Source organism: Tachyglossus aculeatus, chromosome 19 (assembly GCF_015852505.1).
Source record: "Tachyglossus aculeatus isolate mTacAcu1 chromosome 19, mTacAcu1.pri, whole genome shotgun sequence".
NCBI classification, from domain to species: domain Eukaryota; kingdom Metazoa; phylum Chordata; class Mammalia; order Monotremata; family Tachyglossidae; genus Tachyglossus; species Tachyglossus aculeatus.
Genome location: NC_052084.1, coordinates 11,203,308 through 11,225,936, shown reverse-complemented (window position 1 = coordinate 11,225,936; position 22,629 = coordinate 11,203,308). Strand labels below are relative to the sequence as shown.

Sequence of the window (22,629 nt, the reverse complement as noted above, 5' to 3'; positions counted from 1 at the left end):
GGCCCTTAGTGTATAGTAATGCTTACTTTAGATTCTGGGATTGTTTATGTCTTCCTTCCTGAAGACAGGGGGTCAACTAAACAATCCCTAAAAGTCCTTTTCATCCCTAAAATTTTAAGAAACATTACTGTAAAATTGTACAGCATTGTACAATTTCCTATCAACAATATTCTATTCCCCCCAAATTTGCATATTATACTTAAGGCTAAATCTAAATATTCTCTTGGTTAAAAGATACATTTTATGTATTTGCTGACTCCTATGCTCAGTGTTCAATTAATTTTCCTTAACAAAATTTTGCCCAGTTTATTAGACAGCTAAGGTCACAGTTTGAACAGTGTGTTTTAAATATTATATCACAAAAAGCCTGGCCTGAGAACCTCAGGGAAGGGAGCAGTAGAACAAGCCCCCTCTTCCAGCCAGAAGCCATTGGGACATTCTGGGAGGAGACTGTTTCCTCTGCCCAGAGTCAGAGAGTTCCTTGGTAACAACTTGGACAGTAAACTTCATTTCGGCTTCCCGTGCTTACTGCATTGTCTACTTGGGATCAGCTTCAGGCTGCCATCATACCATAAGACTACTTTCAAGTAGTAAATAGCATTTTGCATGCTTCCTCTTTGGTGTTTTCTGTTGCTGTTCTTTCCAACTGGTAACAAAGATTAAATCTCTACTAATGACACTAATAATAATAGCAATATTTGATCAGTGCTTACTATGTGCCGGGCACGGTGCTAGGCAATCAGGTAGATATAATACAATCAAATCAGCTACAGACCCCATCCTTAGACACAGTCTAAGGGGGAGGTAGACTGGTTATTTAATGCCCATTTTGTTCAAAATTTTGGACTAAATGCAAGGTTACGAGATTAGAAACAGTGTGGCATAGTGGATAGATCACAGGCCTGGGATCAGAAGGACCTGGGTTCTAATCCCACCTCCACCATTTGTGTGCTGTGTGACCTTGGGCAAGTCACTTAACTTTTCTGGGCCTCAGTTACCCCATCTGTAAAATGGGGATGAAGACCGTAAACCCTATTTGGGGCAAGGACTGTATCCAACCTGATTATCTTGTATCTACCCCAGTGCTTAGTACAGTGCCGGGCACATAGTAAGCACTTAAATACTATAATAATTATTATAATAATTATTATTATTAGAAACATCCCCTATTCCACACAGGACTCATGATCTAACCCCTTTTTCAGATGAGGAAACAGGCCCAGAAAGATTTTCTCAAGGTCATACAGGTAGCAGTATAAAAGCTGGGATTCAAACCCAGATCTTCTGCCAAGCTCTTCCCACTAGGGCATACTGCCTCTACACAGCACCCATGCCTGTGTGAACATAGGGGAGCCCAATCATTCTGGAGGAAGGCCAACTTGTTAGGGAGAACCTGGAAAAAGTTCTAGGTTTAAAGGTTTGACAAATTTCCACAGGACGACACTACAATGAGTTTAACATAGTTGCATCATATGGAGCAGAAGTGAGAGTCCTGTTATGTCCTGTCTTAGGGAGGCCAACTATCTGATTCTGAGAGCAGGTCCAAACAGCCCATATTTGGCTACAGAAGACTCTGATCCCCTGAAGTACTGTGTACAAGTATTTACTAGCTAGACTCCAAGTGTGTTAATTGATAGCAATGTGGAAAGCTTGTCCTTGGTTTGCAGAGAAACTTGTGTTGTTTTTTTATCTATGCCGGAGGTAAGATAATGATTAATTCAGGGATTTGTGATAAATGAACAAGAAGAAAGACTTTCTCTCAAGGAGGCGTATCCTTACACAGAATTCCCTGATGCTTCCTGTTCTAATTCAATTGCAGAGTCAGATGCCTGAGATTTTAAAACCAGAATTTTCAAGGACTACAGCTGAGGCAGTTGGTTTTTAATCTGAAAATTACGGGGCTACTCTTGATGAGATCAGCTCGAGCCTGACTTCACTGCCTTTAAAAATTCCACAGGATCACAATGAACATTACAAGTCTTCCCCCACCCACCTACTCTGAGGGATCCAAGAGGTTCCTATATTTATTTTTAAAGTTCTGTGGGGGGTTTTTTCCCCCAGGAAGAGGACTTACATCCTTGTGGAATATTTGATGAGCTCTGCAGAGGACATTTTCAAACAATCATTTTTTCTGGGATTTTAACTGGTTTCCTTCCATGTCTATCACTGACAACGTCTATGCTGTCCTTGACCTCAAAGCAGTTTTAGGGCATCAGTTTTCAATGGCGTCTTTTTATATATTGCATTACAACAATTGTATTACAGGTAGCAGCTCAGTGTGATGTTTTCGTTTCATGAGTACTGTATTGGATGATATTTGCATACATGAGTTTCCTAAAGGTTTCTCTTTCCTTGTGTTTTTCTTCCTGTCCACTTTATACGTGATGTGCCATATGAAATTGTTATTGTGGGATGAGCTCTGAGACTGTCCTTAAGTACCTTTTTCCTTAATAAGGTCTTCATTGTGATAAAATATTTTATCCGGACAAAGAATATTTTTTTTTTGTATCATCACTGCATCTTTATGTGACATGAAGTCTAATTCCAAAGGTTATAAAATTCAGAAATTAGTCTCAACAGCTCATCTACTGTCTTGATAACTTCTAAATCTATATATCAGCGGCTTCACCTACTTTCCAGTCTTCTATTTCCTCCTGTCTCCAGGGGATACCTGCCTCCTCCTCAAATAATGTCAAAATTAAACTAAATATCTCCATCTTCCCTACATTGTCAACAACACTGCAATTTTCCATATCCTCTCAGGTTTGCAACTTTATACACATCTGTGATTGGTCAGTAACAGGAATAATTGAGATATTTGTTAAGCACTTACTTTATACCAAGCACTGTACTAAGCGCTGAGGTAGATACAAGATAATCAGGTCCCACATGGGGCTCACATTCTGAGTAGGAGGGGGAACTGGTTTTGAATCCCCATTTTGCAGGTGAAGGAACGGAGGCAGAGAGAAGTCCAGCAATTTGCCTAAGGTCACACAGCAGTCAAGTAGAGGAGCTGGAATTGGAACTCAGGTCCTCTGACTCTCAGGCCCAGGCTCTTTCTCGTGGACCATGCTGCTTCTCTATTGTCACAGAGTAGCTGCTTCACTGCTTCCCAGTACTCAGGACTATTATGGTTCTCTTCCTACCTCTCCAACCAGTACTGCTTCCTCCACTGAACATCTCTTACCTCATCTCCTAACTGTGGGTTTGCAGCATGGCTCAGTGAAAAGAGCTTTGGAGTCAGAGGTCATGGGTTCAAATCCCAGCTCCGCCACTAGTCAGCTGTGTGAGTTTGGGCAAGTCACTTCACTTCTCTGGGCCTCAGTTACCTCATCTGTAAAATGGGGTTTAAGACTGTGAGCCCCATGTGGGACAACCTGATCACCTTGTAACCTCCCCAGTGCTTAGAACAGTGCTTTGCACATTGTAAGTGCTTAATAAATGGCATCATCATCATCATCATCATAAGGCTTTGTTTTGGGTCCTGTGCTCTTTTGACTCTACATTCACTCTCTTGGGAACTCATTCATTCATTCAATCATATTTATTAGGTGCTTACTCTGTGCAGAACACTGTACTATGCACACCACTTGCATGGCTTCATCTCTAAGCAGATGACTCATAAATTGACCTCTTTAACCCAGAACTAACCCTTCATCTCCTCTGGCCTTCAGGACAGCTCCTCTTGGATGTCCTGCCAGCACTTCAGACTCAACTTGTCCTAGAGTGAACTTCTCACACTAATCTTCCCTTCCCTCCTAACTTCCCCATCTCCATCAACATCATTATCTTCCCCGGGACAGAACCATATAAACTTCATATCATCCTTGATGCCTCAATTTCCTCCTTTCTCACCCAATCTACGGCTAAAACCTTCCCATGTTTGTAACTAGCCAGAATTTAGCACAGTGTTTGGCACACACTTCATTAGCAAATATCATGCTTATTATTGATATTAAGTGATGCATGAAATTGAGGTATTTTTTTCAGATCTATGAGGGAGAAAAAGCTATTAAGGGAAAAACTGGACTTTTAGGATTGATTTATGCAAATACGCTGTCTATACTGCTCAAATTCACTGGGTAGTTGTTCAATTCTCCATTTTCTCTTTGTATAAAAAGCAGTTCACTTTCTTAAGCCATGGAATGAGCATAAAAAAGCAATAGAGTTAACGGAGATGATGTGAATTGTTTCCTTGACATTTTACTTTCCTTTTCTTTCTCTCTCCCTTCTGGAAAAAAAAGAATATTTGCATCTATATATTTTTATTTCAACCTTTTAGTCTTTATTCAATCTTTCCTAAATTATGTTACTACATCGTAAGATGAAAATTGATTTCTTGGGTAGTGCTGTCAGTGCACATTTGATTCTTCAAATGCTACCTTCCCTGAAGTTAATACCAAATCTTGGCTGTGATAAAAACAAAAACAAAAACATTTTGCAAATGCTATATTCGTGTCTTTGATTTTACTGTAAGCCCCATCAGGCTCCTTGAGGACAGGGACTGTGTCTACTGATTCTTTTTTACCCTCTCAAGCACTTAGTACAGTGCAGTGCACACAGTAAGTGCTCAATGATTACCACTGATTGAATGACAACCCTAATGCTAAATATATCTTAGCCAGAATCATTTATGTTTTGGTCTGAATTCTTCAAATACCTTACTCTCACAATTACTCACTGTCTTCTTGGACCGACAAACTTGAGAGAACTCCAGTAGTTTTAGTCACTGCATGCTTGATGCTATTGTTGATAAACAGGGACAATATTTCATTACATGCAGTCTTACCTACAAACTAAGAATTTTCTATATCTGTCAATAAAAACCATTTGCAGACTCCCACTGTCTCCGGCATTATTGATCCAAAGTCTAAACTGCAACTAACATGAGCATTAATCTGCAAATGACCATAATTTAAAAATATTTCTGACAAAGAACACTCGGTCCTGTTCAGCTATTCAATGTCATGTAAACAACCACTCACTTGTAGCTGGAACTAAAATAGATCTTCTGTAAAGAAGATTCAAATCACTCAATCAAAGACAAATTTGGGAGATTCCCAATCATTTCAATAAGCCAATACTTCCTGACCGAATGATGATAAATGTTAGGAATAAAATGCACATAGGAAGGTTTATGTTCTTATAAACAGCATGTTTTTCTCCCACGGATCACCTGAGAGGGGCTAAATTGTGCTAATAGGAGTAAATGGTTTTGCTGGGACAATGCAAAATGATCATCACAAAGTGCATACCTTAGTCTCAGGTTGATAACACATATGACCACAGATCCTTTCATATTTCTGGCATGCCAAAGCCTTGCACCATCTAACATTTACACCTCCGCTTAACTCTTGGACTTTAGCACATGGCCGCCATGCTTTACGCAAAAGATCATAGCCTAGGATGATTCCATTTGGCTGTTGTGGTTCCATCCAGTCAATTTGAAGAGATCTACAGAAAACATAATAATAGATTCTTTTTTAATACCTTTGTTTTAGACTACATATGGTCTCATGGTGTATGAGCAGACAGATTTTAAAATCAGATGTTAGTTAATGAACAATGACAAATAAAATAATCACTCCATGAATTTACATTTATTGATAGCTAATCAACAATGTGTACGACTAACACACAGCAGAGCACAGAATCAGCTTACAAAGAAGAAAGGCAACTTCAGGCATATTAACTACCCCTGAAATAACTGTTTGCTTTGAAATTTCAGAAATGTACTTATTTAGAATTTTCCTCTTCTATAATTTTGAACTAAGGAGAATTTGGTAGGAAAGTGTGTTCCCTGTGCCCAGAAAGATCTATGAGGATTACTGAAATACCAAATAACTAATTAATTAATGGTAATCATTGAGTGCTTACTGTCTGAAGAGCACTCTACTAAGAGTTTGGGAGAGTACAATACAATAGAGTTGGCAGGCATGATCACTGCCCACAAGGAGCTAAGAGGGAATAAATAGTTCCTTTTGCTATTTATTAAAACTCTTACTGTGTGCCAAATATTCTGTTGTCTGCGGTAGGCACAAACATATTAGATCTGAGACAGTCTCTGTCCTACCTAGGGCTGATACTAGGTTGTTTCTTTATTATGGTTTTTGTTAAGTGCTTATTATTTGTCAAGCACCCTTCTAAGTGTTGGGATAGATACGAGAATCAGTTTGGACAGTCTTTGTCCCACATGGAACTTTAACAAAAATAAACAATTCACAGTTATTTGCATAAGTTCTTTGAGGGAGGTTGAGGTTGGAGTGAATAAAAGGTACCACTGTCACTGACTGGCACTTGCATGGGTAAAAGTGGGGATGACGTCCATTTTCCTGAACTAGTCCATCTAATGATACACAATAAGAAGAAAACAGGCTAATTCTCAGTTTGTATTAGAAACTTCATTTTAGTTCATATGCTCACTTTCCAAAATGAGATTTGCCTTTTCTAACCAACTACTGAGCTCACATTTTAAATAAATAAAATTACACTCTTTAGAAAATATGTTATCTTTAATCTTACAGCATTATCTCAAAGAACTGGGATTCCAACCACGTTTAATGCCGTTAGTATAATGTGGGGCTGGTTCAATATATGTGTGACACCACAGAAAGCATTTCAGGAGATTTGATTTTAGGCAGGGGCTGGAAAAAAAAAAGTGGAAAAAAAAACCTTGGTATCCCTTTCAGTTCTGTGATTTAAGATCAGACAAGGGACTTCAGTGTATAAAAACTTACAAAATACTGATGTGTCCTTCTATCGCATTAAACCATTTTTCAGAATATACCTTTCAAGAGGATTATATCTTTACAGACCAAACTGCATCGACACTATCAGCTTGGAAATGACATCACATATTCAAATTAAATTAAATCCAAACATTTACATTAAAAATAGCATGGGTTGAGATAAACCTTGACATTTTAATAGAATAAAAAACCCTCAGAAAATGATTTCATTTTCCAGAGGCATAAACATAACATGGATGCAATGAGACTCTGCAGAGAGAGAATAAATGTCACCTATGAAGGAAAGACTTCATAGGTGACTTGTAGAGTCACCATTATTATTCTGAGGTCTTCAACAGACTCACGGAATTATCCTGTAGGTGCTTATTTGGTATTCACTGCATATTCAACTACAAAAAACCCCCACATTTAAGTGACATTAAAGGCTCTGACTTCACCCACAAAAGCAAGGGAATAACCGTAAAGTAAAGGCTAAAAAGATCCAGGTCGGCATTTCAGTCTTAATACATGCCTTTGTGACTTTTTTTTTCCTTCTTTGCGAAGCAGAGCTTAGCCTAGTTTAAGACAGCCCGTAGTTTCGGATTTAACTGTGAAGAATTTGGCTTTTGAGGATTTCAGTAAGCTCTGTGACAGTGAACGGCAACGTCTTCTGTCCGAAGGACAACTCTACAAATGAGCGAAAATGTCTAGAGCAATGCACGGGTTTTAACAATCATGCACTTCTCATTATAGCTGAGATGAGCAGCAAGGGTATGCAAGTCATGTAGTGCATGAACAGAGAATGCTAAAAATCTGGCACAGCTCTGTCTTGCTTTCTCTGACCAAACCTGAGGGTAGGTTCCCAGAAGCCCTTGTGGCTAGCCAAACAGCCAATAAGGCTAAAGGTTTATGGGACAGAATGGGGTGGGATTAAGCAATTTCTTTCCCACCAGAAGGCAAAAATTATAATGATAACAATAACAATCCTGGTATTTTTTAAGCCCTTACCACGTGCCAAGCACCGTATTAAGCACTGGGGTTGATGCAAGATAATCATGTCACAGTCACAGTCTAAATAGGAGGGAGATGAGGTACTGGCTCTCTATTTTACAGATGAAGGAACTGAGCAGTAGAAAAGTTAAGTGACTTGCACAAGGTCATAGAGCAGGCAAGGGAAAGTGCTGTGATTAGAACCTAGTCCCTCTGACTTCCAGTACCATGTTCTTTCCAGAAGGCTATGCTGCTTCTCACTCTAGGTTTGTGACTATCCCAAATAAGAATTCCTAGCCTGTGACAAACTTAAGGAAAGAACAACAAATGCGTGTGAATCATTATTACTTGTCTGTAGAGTCATTCTCTCCTGCTTCGCTGCAAGCTTCTGGAGGTCAGTCACCTTTTCTAGTAACGCTGATGTCCCAACTCCATTGTACTCCATACAATGTACATTGTACTCTAAATAAGGTAAATGCTCAGTTCATTTATTCATTCATTCAATCGTATTTATTGAGCACTTACTGTGTGCAAAGCACTGTACTAAGCACTTGGGAAGTACAGGTTGGCAACATATAGAGACAGTCCCTTCCCAACAGCGGGCTCACAGTCTAGAAGGGGGAGACAGACAACAAAACAAAACATATCAACAAAATAAAATAGAATAAATATGTACAAGTAAAATAGAGTAATAAATATGTGCAAACATATATATACACACATATATACAGGTGCTGTGGGGAGGTGAAGGAGGTAAGGCCGAGGGGATGGGGAGGAGGGGGAGGGGGAGGAGGGGGAGAGGAAGGAGGGGGCTCAGTCTGGGAAGGCCTCCTGGAGGAGGTGAGCTCTCAGTAGGGCTTTGAAGTTTACTGACTGATTATTTTGTTAGCGCTGTGTTCTTGAAGAACCTCACATGAAGGAAAACTTGTATTAGAGTAATCATGCCATGACTATTGCTGCACACATTTGTTTCTTTGACTCAACACCACGTCTTAAAGAATCATGCAAGTGTTGGAAGAACATTTTCTTATTCCTCAACAACACAATGCAAAATGTGTAATGAAAAAAGTATGAAAGGACAGAAGTGACTGTGCAGTTAGATCCACTGCTAAGTTACAAAGAAAAATCGTAATTCTTTCACTGTCATGGTTCTGTAACGGTTTAAAGTTGTTATGTTTTTTTATTTCCTGGTGTAACGCTAATGAATTACTGATGCAGTAACAGCGGGAAGCACAATGCTATCATAGTGCAATGTGGAAACATAGTTGACTTGAAATGACAGGTAGCATGATTCTTGTAACCTCAGAAACCTATCCTAACTCAAAAATTAATCCTAGAGTAGTCAAAATGGTATACTGCATTACCTGGAGATTCTCAGCACCAGAGTTGGAAAAAATTGTGGTTGGCAAGAGAAGCTGGAATGTGAACTGTCTATTTATTTTAGTCATTATGCTTTCTTTCTTGGAGCAGAGGAGGCTTGGGTCTGCAATGCCATCTGGGGACAAGAGTTGGCAAGTTTCATTCTATCTTGCTTTCTTGTGTAACATTAAAACCCCCCAATTTTTTCAGACAGTGTGAAAAAAGACAGAAAGAGAAGGGAAATGCTTATCCCATTCCTGGAGTTCCATTTACCTTCGTCATCCTCCCAGCTCCCTGTACATCCCCTCCCACCCAGTCTCCTATGCTTTTTATATTAAATTTTACATTCCTTGAAACTACAATATTTATTAGCTTAAACTTTTATCTTTGTACTAATTGGAATAGGAGGAGACCAGAAATTCAAGTCTGACCTTAAACCTGCCCCCTAAAACTGGCAGAAAACGAAGACTAGCCTTCTGACTTCGCCTCCACTTCAGTAAGGAAACCCAGACCAAAAAATGTTTTCTGAAGCTATGACCTTTCATGCCACTTTTAAACTCTCAGCTGAGTTATTAATTCCAGAATGAAAGGGGGTTTATAATCACAAGTGTTATAACCTTCAGTAGAGTTAACTAACTTGGGCAAAAAGTTGGTGGGTGAAATGATCTTTTATGTCGTACACTACCTTGAGGCAAATTTTTAAACGATTATTTGTGAACAGAACAGAGACATTATTCCATAGCCTTCTCATCAATAATACAGCCCGGAACTGATTTGGAACTGAAGAAACTGCCATGACTCCAATTAGAGGCAATAAACAGCATAATCTGCATTCCCTCTCAGTTCTCCCAGGAGCACAGAAGCCCAGACATCATGCATCCTTGTTTGTTGGCAGTTATGTATTAAAACGTCCCCTTTGTTTATACAAACCGGCATTCTTTTCCAAGCTTCTCCCTTTACAGAGACTAAATAAGCAACATTCTAATTCAGCTCGGCACCGCACTTCCTAAAGCTATCGGCTGTTCTGTCATATTTCAATCAAAGCCAGGGCCAGCCAGTCATCTTTATACTGCACAGTCCCTACATCCTAGAAGACCAGAATTAATGAATTAGCTATTGATTAAATTCCACTCTAGCAAATCCACCATGGCAAATAAATGAACTACCCGGGGCACGTGTAGGCCACAGCCAGACAAGTCTGGGCAATCGATCAGTAGTTAGTATTCTTTTGGGATATAAGAACAGCTGATGATAATATGACATGGAGGGAAAAGGCGAAGTCGAAATAGAGCCTGCTTCTGGATGAGCAGATGATAAAATTGGAAGGTACTTAACATCTTGCACTTCTGCTATAAAATTTTTTGGTTTGTATGTAAAGGCAGAAACAAGCATAAGTATTTGGCATGCAGGCAATTTAGTCCAAAGGCAGGATTGAGTTAAAACAAAGGCAAAGATGAGATTTAAATTGAGTTCTTATCATCAAACGTGTTTTAACTACGCTTTTATGTGAGATGGAAAAATAACTTAATTTCACCCAACAATTACAATTTTGCTGAAACGGTGCCAAATTCAAGGAAGATCTAAGCTTGAATAAAAGCAGAACTCAGAGGCTGGAGGAGTAAATATGGGGATACATAATGCTTCTGAAAGCTTTCATCCTTAAATATAAAGGGAGAATTCATTTTCACCACCCAACAGAAAATAACTAGCAACTAGTCACAGCCAGAAGTGTAATGAAATTATACAAACAATAACATGCCCACAGGAGGCTAACTGCTGTAGTGTTGGGGTAATTTTGATAAAGCACTTGGCAAGCTCTAACTACCAGTTAGAGTCTTTCCTTTGGAAAACACTATTTTCTACCTAGGATTTTTTAAGGAAAAGAATGATTCCATGTACCAGTGCTTGGAAAGGGCTATTTTCTGCTAAACCTATCCTGGTTTTCACCACAACGAAAACTGTCCAGGACACAGGGAAAAGAAAGGGAGAGATGGAAACCCTTCAGCATAAGACTCAAAAGTAAGAACATTTTAGAGGGGGGTTGTGGTCATATCTACAATTTGAGCCTGGGTCTCTTCCTCCCCTACTATATTGGTTACCTTCTTTAATGAGTGCTAATTGTTCTTGATCAGTGGGTCTATGATATTTACTGAGTACTTGTTGTATGCAGGGCACCGTACAATAGAGTTGGTAGACATGTTCCCTGCCCACAAGGAGCCTACAGCTGAGAGAGGGAGACAGACTTTAAAATAAACACATGAACTATGGAGATTGTCATAAATGTTGTGGTGCTGACGAGAATCCTTTGAACTTCGAAACTGATCTCATTTGAGGATTTCAGAACAGCTAATATGTTTTTCAAGGCACTCCTTCCTGAATACTTTCTTAGAGGACACTTCTGAAAAATTGTGAATCTTTGGGCACATAGAAATGCCTTAAAAATACAAATTTACCACATGGGGTAACTTTTACAAGGGTGACGTTCACAGGGCTCAACTGCAATATCCCACACTTCCTACATTTTAGGGAAATACAGGCAATATAATGCCTTGATAGTCTCCCTGAAAGCAAGTCCCAGAACTGTGACCAAAGCTGTGATTTTGCCCTGGCCCTTACATAGGTAAAACAGTGGGAAAATTATCCATCAACAGTGAAGCAGAATGGCCTAGTGAAAAGAGCACGGGCCTGGGAGTCAGAAGACCTGAGTTCTAATCCCTGCTCCTCCAAATACCTGCTGTGTGACTTTGGGGAAGTCACTTAATTTCTCTGTGCCTCAGTTGCTTCGTCTGCACAATGGGGATTCAATACCTGTTCTCCCTCTTACTTAGACTGAAAGTGCCATGCGGAACCAATCTTGCATCTACCTTAGCTCATAGTAAGCACCTGACAAATACAATAATTATAATAACTATTATCAGTTGATCTAATTTCACAGAACACCCTAATAAGTGTTTGGGAGAATACAACAGAGTTCAAAGACACAATCCTTGTCTTTAGGAGGTTACAAACTGGCAGGGGAGATAGACACAAAATACATTAGAAAGGAGGAAGAAGAAAATGGAAAGATGGATATGAGGATGATTCAGCTGTTGAATAATAGAATAACTCTCAGCTATAGTTCACTTCCAGAATTCAGTTTCTCCACTTCAGGGCTGAGGCTGCAAAGTATTAGTGTCAGAAAGCCAGAAAACAGGCTGATTCCTGCCATTTCAAATCCATTCTCACTTTATACAACTGCCCACTCTGCCATTCTGCAACATTTTTCTTCCCTTTCACACTTCGGCTTTAAGGCACTCAGTCCTCTCCCATTACAATCCAGTTTGTAGCCTCACTCTCCACTCTCTTGCCATCAACCCCAAGCTCACGTCCTCCCTCCTTCCTGGAACTCTTTCCCCTTTATCATCTGACAGACCACTACTCTCCTTACTTTCAAGCCCTTCTAAAATAACATCTCCTGTAAGATGTCTTCCCTGACTAATCTCTCATCTCCCTACCCTAATCTCTTTCTCCTATTGTCACTTTCACAGTTTCATGACACCTATATACTTGCCCTCATCCATTATGCACTCATGTAACTCTCCCTACTCCCACTTCTACATAGCACTTATATATACACCCCTTTAGAGAGGCAGTTTGGCCTAAAAAGAGCAAGGTCCTGGGAGTCAGAGGACCTGGGTCTTAATCTCTGCTTCCCCACTTATCTGCTGTGTGACCTTGGGTAAATCAATTAGTTTCCTTGTGTCTGTTTCCTCATCTGTAAAATGGGGATTAAATCGTTGTTCTTCCCCCATACTTAGATCATGGGTCCCATGTGGGACAGGGACCATGTCCAACCCAATTATCTTGTATCTACCCCAGTGCTCAGTACAGAGCTTGACACATAGTAGGCACTTAAGTACCATAAAAAAATTATATCATTATTAAACATTAAGTATCACAATTATTAATCCCTTTTGCATCTCCATACCTGCATTTATTTTAGAATCTCTCCTTCACTAGACTTTATGTTCACTGAGGGCAGGGACCATGTTTCCTAACTCAGTTGCACTCTCCCAGAGTGCACAGAGGAGCATGCAACAAATACTATTGATTGACTACCTCTCATGCTGACTGCCCCACCAATAATTCCAGACCATAAATATCTTCTGAAGCCCCTAGAGACCTCATCTTCCCACCTTTCTTGTCCCCGATAACCTTGCCAATTACTTGGCTGACAAAATTGAAACTACATTCCTCTACTTCGCTCTACTGATCTAGATAATGTAATAACAATAGTTGCATCATCTCTCCATACTGGCTGGGGAAAAAAGCCTGGTCATTTGGTCCTTTTAATAGAAACCCGAGTGATAATAGGCTCCTATGAACTAAAGGCATCATCTCAAGACTTTTGTGAGAGTGGGGGAGAGACAAGATCAACAAAATGAATCAATTTTTCATTATGCTTTTAACCTGGGATGTTCAAGTACATCTTTAAGTTTCCAATTGAGAGGAATTGACATGTTCTGCAATTTATAAAATCCATACCTTGAATTGATCACATGTATTGTGGGTGCTGAGAGTTCACTTGGCATTTCTTCCACTGTTGCGATTTGGGTCCCATTGCTCTTGACACAGGCATATCTTGTGCAGACTTCTACCTGCAGAAGTTAGTGTTGAGAATAGGCTGGGTATTTTTCAGTGCAGGACATTACCACCAGATTAATTCCAGTCTAAGTTATAGGGTATTCCATAACTCACTCACAGGTTATCATCAGGCACCCAGAGAGCTTCATAAAGATCAAGTATTGATGAAAACCTACTTCATATACAAGACAAAAGGGCAACATGGGTGAACACCAGCTTGTTTTAGGTCTACAATACTTATGTCCAGTCAGTTTTCAGTCCATATAGAAACATTCATTTTCTTTGAGGACTATCAGGAATGGAAGATGTACCAGCAGTGATCTGGAAACAAAATAGGGAACAAGTGCCTACTGACCACCAAACCAACATAATGAATATTGCAAATGCTACAATGGAATAGGGGTATAATGAGACCTTGTTAAACCTCTTAATACTGTTGGTCATGAGTACATTTTTAATCTAAATTATAGCAGAAAATCATCCCCCTCTAGACTGTGAGCTCACTGTGGGCAGGAATGTGTCTATTGTTATAGTGTACTTTTCAAGTGCATAATACAGTGCTTTGCCCACAGTAAGCGCTCAATAAATGTTTGAATGAAAGAATGAATGAATGACTTTTTCTCATAGTTCAGAGGCCCAATCTGAATACAGGAAAGAGGGGTAACTAAGGATCAGGAAATGGTTCTCCAGGCCTTAATAAAGACTAAAACAACACAATGGGCAAATAAAGGGAACACACTAGAATATGACTGGTGAAGTGCTCACTAACCTAAATATGATCACTTCACTGCAAATGGAAAAATGAAAGGAAATCCTAATCACTGTCAATCCTAGCTACTTTGTTTAAGGCTTTAGCTAGGGAGAGACATCAAAGACTCCACAAACAATTGAAGAAGGCTGATTATGATACTGAAAGTCCCTGAATGAGGTAGTTGTCCAGATTTTTGTTGCCACTGAGAAAAGACCAATGTGCTTGTACATATATTTAGAAGTTATATCATTTTAGTCATAAGATAAATTTGCACTAACCCAGAGGTTGGAACCCAGAAATCTATTATGGTGTCCAAGTGTGTGACATTTATTTATGCTCTGTGTTATCTTGAGGCAAATCTTAAAATAAATGCAAGCTTCTCCAAGAAACTCTTTTGTCTAAGCTTAACCAAATTGAAAGGTGAAATGAAATGACTGCAGTAAAAATAGTAAAGGTAAAAGACAACAGGATGTATGAAATCTTTGTAAAGATCAGGAATGCACTATAGGTATATGCATTATTGTAGGTGAGATGGCTCACCTGGTCTTCAAAATCTTGCTAAGGTCCCCTTTCATTCTTAAAACATATATCTGAAGTTATTCACATTTTTCCTTATGCTGGTGTATTCTGAGAAGCCTGCATCTTGTCATCGGTCAAGTATGTAAAATTTTTCTTTCCTACATTCCACAGTAGTTGGACAAAGTATCTGGGCTCTTACTATAAATTTGGGCACCTAATGATTGTTGAAAACTATTTGGTGAGGCCGTATAAGATACCAAGTGGTGTTTTTTTTAATTAATAAAAGAGAAATAGAGATTATCATCATCATCATCAATCGTATTTATTGAGCGCTTACTATGTGCAGAGCACTGTACTAAGCGCTTGGGAAGTACAAATTGGCAACAAATAGAGACAGTCCCTACCCGACAGTGGGCTCACAGATTATCCAAGCTATTAGGAAGTAAAGCTTATTCAGATGATAAATTGGACAAGAGAACCAAATTTAGTAATGTACTTGTATTTTAATGTGTCAGTGGTGGAGAATTGATCTTAGTAGAACCCTATTCCTATCCTATTTATTACAAGTTGAAGATTATTCACCACTGATTTGGTTCACCATCTACCTGATGTACAAAGTCACTTTTTGTGGAAGGCAGTGGGGAACTGAGAACATGGCTGAGAATGACAGCTAGTTGTAGGAGTTTGAAAAACTACTCTGTTGGGCCAACACTCTTTACCTTATCAGTATTCTCTGAAATTGCAAATGAGGTGAGCAGGAATAAAAGCCTCCAAAGTTTTCCACTGAAAGAATCCTTAAGGCCCTTAGATTGCTCTCCCCGTCCTCCTCTGGTAACCAAGAGTTAACCAGGAAGCACAAATCATGTCCATTTGGAATAGGCCAGAATGTTGCAATTCAAATAAACATGAGCTTAAATCAATTCTAAAAGCACTGGTCTAACCTGTATGTTATAGACAGTGAAAGGTGACAAGTCTTCAAGAAGAAAAGATCCAGGTGCCGGCATTCCCATCTTGTACGGCTTATTATTTACGTAAATAGAGTACTCGGTGACAACACCATTAGGGTTTGAAGGCGATGTCCAGACGACATGTACAGCTGTCCTGTTGATGATGACAACCTCTGGAGGAAAGAGGCCCTCAGGCTCTAGAATTAAAGGAAGAAACCGAATAAACTCCAGCTGTCTCTGAAAAAGCACTTGTTTAACCAAATGCAGATGAGTATTTAGGTTTAGCACAGGGTTCGCTGCTTAGCTGATGAAGTTATCACAGTCTGTAGTCCTCTGTAAATTGGGTTATTACACTCTCAGTTAGAAACCATGAGAGTTGGTGGTAAAATGCTTTATCCCGCCAGCACCGTGTTAATCTTCAATGGTATATGACCAGTGGGATATGATGATAAATTATTCACCCATCTGCACTGCCAGCACACATCCAACCATTCAATGCCTCTGCTCTTCTACACCCATCCTCATCGCATCCCACCTAGCCACCCTGTGAAAACCAGGGAAATCTGCTCCTTAAGAAAAAAAAAAACAACCCAAATTCAAACACAGAGTGCAGTTTGTGGCACGAGAAAAATCATTTGCTGCTACTAGCAGTGGAACTTGAGTAATACGAAGGGATAATGCAATATTGTCATTATGTAAATGATTTGGAATGTTGATTACCATAGGTAATGATGAAATCTAAAACTAGAAAAAAATCTTGCTTAGCGTTAAATTACACAATTATTCGAGCATGTCAGAAATAACTGTGCCAAGCCCTATTTTTATCATAAGAGCCCATCTTAACTAGTTGAAAGATTGTCCTTGTGATCAATTCTGTTTTATAAACAAAAGGTGCTGGCCTTTGGCTTCACCAAGGAAATGGGATCCTCACTTAAAGTGCCTTGCTAATGACCTGGAACACTTGCTTGGGAGGTAATGATATTATAATGCTTATAATGAGACTTTATAAAGCCAAAAAGATTAGAAAGACCATTCTAGGAGCATTTCAGATTCACAAGTTGCTTCCCCCATTCTTTCCCCCTTGCTAACTGTCTTGGAAATGACTCATAGGCAAATTTTCTCAGTGGCTGAACTTGCACCTTTCATTTCTAGTGGCTCTGGATAGGCTCTGTGCTTAGCTGTCACGTCAGAAGAACACCGCTTCACAGAGCAAATCTCTTAAAAACCATTAATTGTTCCTAAATTCCTCCCTTTATTGCCACAAACTCAGTTCCCAACTTAGCTTACAGAGGAGGCAGCACACAGAGGAAAATGGGAGCAAACAGGCCTATTATCCATTATTAGAGCTTTTACTTCTGTCTCCCAGGGACTATTTATTGATCTGCCACTTGGTGACAGCCAGCACTTAAGCATTTTAACATTTTAGACTTTTTTCCCCCTCCCTCTTATACCGGAAACTTTATAATGGAAGGATGACTGATCTCAACCCCGTCAAAAATCAATCAATTTCATTCTCATATGTGAAGCCAGGCAGCGCCCTGCACTACTCACCTCCATCAGAAGTGGTCACGTGCACCACATTGCTCATAATGCCATGGGCTCCGTTGAAAACACTAATAGAAACTGCATACTCGGTATTTGGATTCAAATCTCCAATTACAGTAGAATTCACATCTGGCAACATTTTTCGAGACATATTCAAGGAATCAGAGCTCCAGAAGAGGGTAAAGTACTTGACATCTCCTTGCAAGTCTTGTATGGCTATAACAACAACATGACAGTTTTAATAGGGGCTAAGAATGGCAACATTCAAGAAAAATGGGTACTGTGTTGGTTGAAATTCCTAACAAATACTAACATTAACAAATACTAATATGGATAACCATGGCCTGGTGGATAGAGCACGGGCCTGGGAGTTAGAAGGATGTGGGTTCTAGTTGTGGCTCTGCTTCTTCCCTGCTGTGTGACCTTTGGCAAGTCACAACTTCTGTGGGCCTCAGTTACCTTGTCCTGTTTGGGACAGGGAATCTGTTCAACCTGATTAGCTTGTATCTTCTCCAGCGCCTTGAACAGTGCTTGACATATAGGAAGTGCTTAACAAATGCCATCATTAATATCATAAATACAAGATAAAATGATAAGAATTTAAGAAATGGCACCCTGGCTCAGAACAGTGGTACACTGTCTTTACCTGTAGCACCAAAGGATGGCTGAAAGAATAATGTGATACTTGCCCTTCTTAACATTCATCTTTAATATAGTCATATCTTTCCTTTCCCGCTAATACCCTCTCATCCTGAAGTCACCAAAAATACAATGCTTTGATTCCATCTCTCCAATCAATCAATTGATCAATCAATTGTATTTACTGAGCCCTTACAGTGTGCAGAGCCCTGTACTAAGCGGTTGGGAGAATGCAATAAAACAGACTTGGTAGACATATTCCCTGCCCACAATGAGCTTACCGTTAGGAAGGATTGAGAGTAGCCTTATTTTGAGACAAAAGAAGGAGTGTTTAAATTGCACAAGTTCCTTTTGAACCACCTAAATTCTATGCTTTGCTTTGCAAGCTAAGCAAAGAGAGGAACTACAATGCAGGAAGGCAGAGGGGAGGAGCAGGAAATCCATTTGACTGAGGGACTGGCTATGAATGATGGGACTGGAGTTTGAGGGGAGAAGAGAAGCATATTGGAAAATTAGTGGCATCTGATAGAGGGGGCAGTGCTGGGGATGGCCTGTAAATTCACTGACCTGAGGAGTCACTTCAACTCAGGGAATGAAGATATTTGAGGAAGAGTGTGTGAGGTCACAAAACTGACATATTGGATAGATGACTCCAGTTGTAACAGAGTTAGAGGTTAAAAGAGGGAAATGGTGGAGAGTTGTTGACAGGATCCCCACTCTCAGATCTGGCTGAGGATTTTGGCAGAGGACATGGGAAGGAAAGAGCAGATCCAGGAGATTTACAAAGAAATGGTGGGCCCTGGCAGGGAATGATGGGCTGTGAAACTTAAAGATGTTTGAAAAGTCAGTTTCCTGCCTATGGAGCAGAAGATCAGTAAGCCATTTTCCTTGCTTAATCTCAAATAACAGTAGATAAGGTAGCAACAAGAATCCAACAGGAACAACGGGTGCCAAATCCTGCTTTGAAAGGAGCATTTCATCCTTCTGCTGCCCTGCGATGTGCCTGTGCTGAGTCATGAGATCAATATCTCTTACTGGTATTGACTGATAATATAGGGCAGTACTTCATTGCATGCAACTCTAAGGGTTACAGTAGCTGACCCAGATGGCTTGGATAGAGATCGCTGCTTCCAGCATAATCATAATTATGAGTTCTCCTGTGGATTGAGATTAGGTGGATCTGGTACTCTTTGAGGCCTGATTCAATTCTGCCTGATGAATAAACAGAAGAAAAGGGCTCCATCTGAACTAAAATGCACTCACTCCTCACATTAAAATTTTCAAAGGGCAGATTCATATATTTGGCTACCTTCAGCTCTCAGCATAGGAGAGCTATGTTGAACAGGGATCATAATTATTATAAACAGCATTCTTGCTTGGAAGGGGAGGTCAAATAACAACAACATACAGATATGCATAAAGATTGAAAACATGTAACATTTCTTAGAAAAGAGCATAGTACTGTACCTAAAATGAACAAATGACCTACTAGATGCCTGGCAACTGTTTAAAGCACACCATATTAGCGTTCTGCACCAGGTTAAATGGGTTTCATAGCAGACAAGTCAGGTAAAACAATTGCATTAACCACATAGAATGAGTTAGATCAAATTGTCAGGCCCAGATCTAGAAGATGTGAATGAGGTTCACAAAATCATAAAATGTGAGGAGCAGCAGCCTGACTGGAATAGTTGTTGACTAAATCTGAGAACATCAGAAGCTGGATGGGTAAGCTCTTTGTGGGCAGGGAATGCGTCTGTTTATTGTTGTGGTCTATTCTCCCACATCCTTAGTTCAATGCTCTGCACATAGCGCTCAATAAATAAAGTGAATTAACTGAATGAATGAACATGGGCCTGGGACTCAGAGAATCTGGTTTCTAATTCCATCTCTTCCACTTGTCTGCTGTGTGACCTTGAGCAAGTCACTTAACTTCTCTCTGCCTCAGTTACCTCATCTGTAAAATGGGGATTAATGAGATCCATGTGGGACATAGACTGTGCCCAACTTGATTATCTAGTACCTTACTTGGTGCTTAGTATAGTGTCAGGTACATAGTAAGTGCTCAACAAAACATTATAAAAAAGGGGAAGTGCACTCCTTTTGAGGCTCAAAACAAATGAAGAAAAGATTCACGGAGTGAGTACTAACTATTGGGAACTTGTTACCACATGCCAATTGAACAGGCCAAAAGTATCAATAGATTTAGGAGGGTTTGGATAAATTAATAGACACGCGATTCATCGTGAGTTATGACAGGGGAAATTGGAGATGTAATAGATTAATCTTTGACTATAAAGAAATCTATCAAAGAAGGACACCATCATATGGTTTCCCAAGCATCATACCACCGTTGATGGAAGCAAAATTCTGATCTGCATAGGCAATTGGTCTGATGTCACTACAGAAATTGTATATCTCTCCATCTCACCACTATGGCTGTCAGAAATTTATAATAAGTCATCAAGAGTCAAAACTTCTATGAGTTTTGAGAACTATGAACCCAAGGCTAAGATGACCAAATGCGCGACTTGATTCTTTGATAAATGGAATTATTAGATATTTATGGTAGTGGTTTGGGGAAAATAAAAAGGCCAAAGATTTGAAACAAATACATTTCTTCATATATAAACTCTGTAAATAAAGGCTAGAAAAACAACTGACGGCCCAGAATTAATACTTCAAAAAACAAGAGCCACTCTTACTAGCTAATATAAGGTGATGTAGAAATAAAGTTTAAGAATGATGACCCTCTTTTGATATTTAACCTTCATGTCCACAACAGATAATTTGGGAAATTTCTAAGCTATGACTGATAACAAAAGCAGATTGCATTACCTACATTCAGAAGGTCAGGGGTTCAGATTACCAAGATAATGAGACTTCAGCAAGCTGCTTCACATCTATTAGGTTTGTCAGTTTTTATAAGTGTGCTTACGTCAGGCAAGCAATTACACAGTAAAGAGCCCATATTTGTGAAAATTCACCAGCCAGACTAACATAAGCATTTGCATGTCGGACTAGAGAGAAGTATGCAATTTCATGAGTTAGCCTTCTGGATGAATCAGCAGGTTCAGGATAAGGAGACAGCAAGAGGGGGATACATTTAGGCTCATCTTCATGTTAGAGCAGTTTTCGTGTGTATCATCAGACAGATCCAGTTTTGAGGAGAAGTAACCTCTGAAGGTTACAATGCAAACTATTTTCTATAGGGATTTTTTTCAAGCAATAAAATCAATTAAGCTCTTTTCTCTTCCATTAAAATCATTTAAATGTTATAAACTAATGTTACAAATAGTCTCAGAGTTATAAACTCACTGCTTATGCTAAATCCCTCTAGACTAAAATATCCCCCTAGACTGTAAGTTCGTTGTGGGCAGGGATACATAATATACCTGTCATATTGTTATACTGTACTCTCCCAAGTGCTTAGTATAGTGCCCTGCATACAGTAAGCACTCAATCAATACAACTGATGGATTGATTGGTCTAAAGGTTAAGCTGCTGCATACTCCCTGGCCTGGCACCTATAATGAGGAAGCCAGGAAGATTCTGTTCTCAGGGTAAGATAAGCTCTTAGTACAGTGCTCTGCAAACAGTAAGCACTCAATAAATACTATTGAATGAATGAATCATGATTACCCCTACAAGTCTACTTGGAGCTGAGGGTCACTTCCCTCTTTTCATCTCAGTCTCCAGGGCAGAGCCAAGGTGAAGACTGGAAGCATGGAAGAACAGTCACTTCCATCTGTGGCAACTCCTTCTTTGCTCCAGGCCATCCAGGAATGTATTCTGCCAGTCTCACATGCTGCCATTCTCAGAGGAGATTGGTATAAGTCACTGTGGATGTAAGTGGCTGGCTCTCCCCCTTCAAGACTGTGAGCTCATTGTTGGGTAGGGACCGTCTCTATATGTTGCTGATTTGTACTTCCCAAGCACTTAGTAGAGTGCTCTGCACACAGTAAGTGCTCAACAAATACGATTGAGTGAGTGAGTGAGTGAGTTCAGAGCCGGGCTGGAGAAGCAGTGTGACCTTGTGGAAAGAGCAGAGCTCAGAGTAACAGGGCTCTAATTCCGGCTCTGCTACTTGCCTGCTGTGTGACCTTGGACAAGTCACTTGACTTTTCTTTACCTTAGTTTCCTCATCTGTAAAATGGGGATTAAATTATGGAGTACTTAACTGTGAGCAGAGTATTGTAGTAGTAAGTGCTTGAGAAAGTACAATACACTAGAGTTGATAGACAAGATCCCAGACCACATGGACTTGACGGTCTAGAGGGGGAGACAGACATATTAAAATAAATTCCAGACAGAAGAAATGGCAGAGGGCAAGGATATGCACATAAGCACTGCAGGGCTGGTGGTGAAGTGAATAGCAAGCGCTTATGGGCTACATATCTGAGAGGAAAGACAACACAGATGGGAGGGTGGAGAGGGGAAATGAAGACATAGGGAAGGTTGCTTGGAGGAAATGTGATTGTAGGAGGGCTTTGAAGGTGGGAAGAATTGTGGTCTGTAGAATATGAAG

At 39.8% G+C, this 22,629-nt stretch overlaps 1 protein-coding gene across 1 annotated transcript in view; it reads right to left on the bottom strand.

The window, feature by feature from the left end:
- Window positions 1-22,629, bottom strand: part of USH2A (usherin) — a 443,094-nt gene that overhangs the window by 117,431 nt on the left and 303,034 nt on the right. Inside the window, exons 46-49 of the mRNA XM_038760847.1 lie at window positions 17,469-17,678; window positions 15,912-16,114; window positions 13,602-13,714; window positions 5,256-5,454 (exon numbers count right to left, since the gene is read on the bottom strand). Coding sequence (XP_038616775.1) covers window positions 5,256-5,454; window positions 13,602-13,714; window positions 15,912-16,114; window positions 17,469-17,678 — 725 coding nt within the window. The remainder of the gene's footprint in view (window positions 1-5,255; window positions 5,455-13,601; window positions 13,715-15,911; window positions 16,115-17,468; window positions 17,679-22,629) is intronic.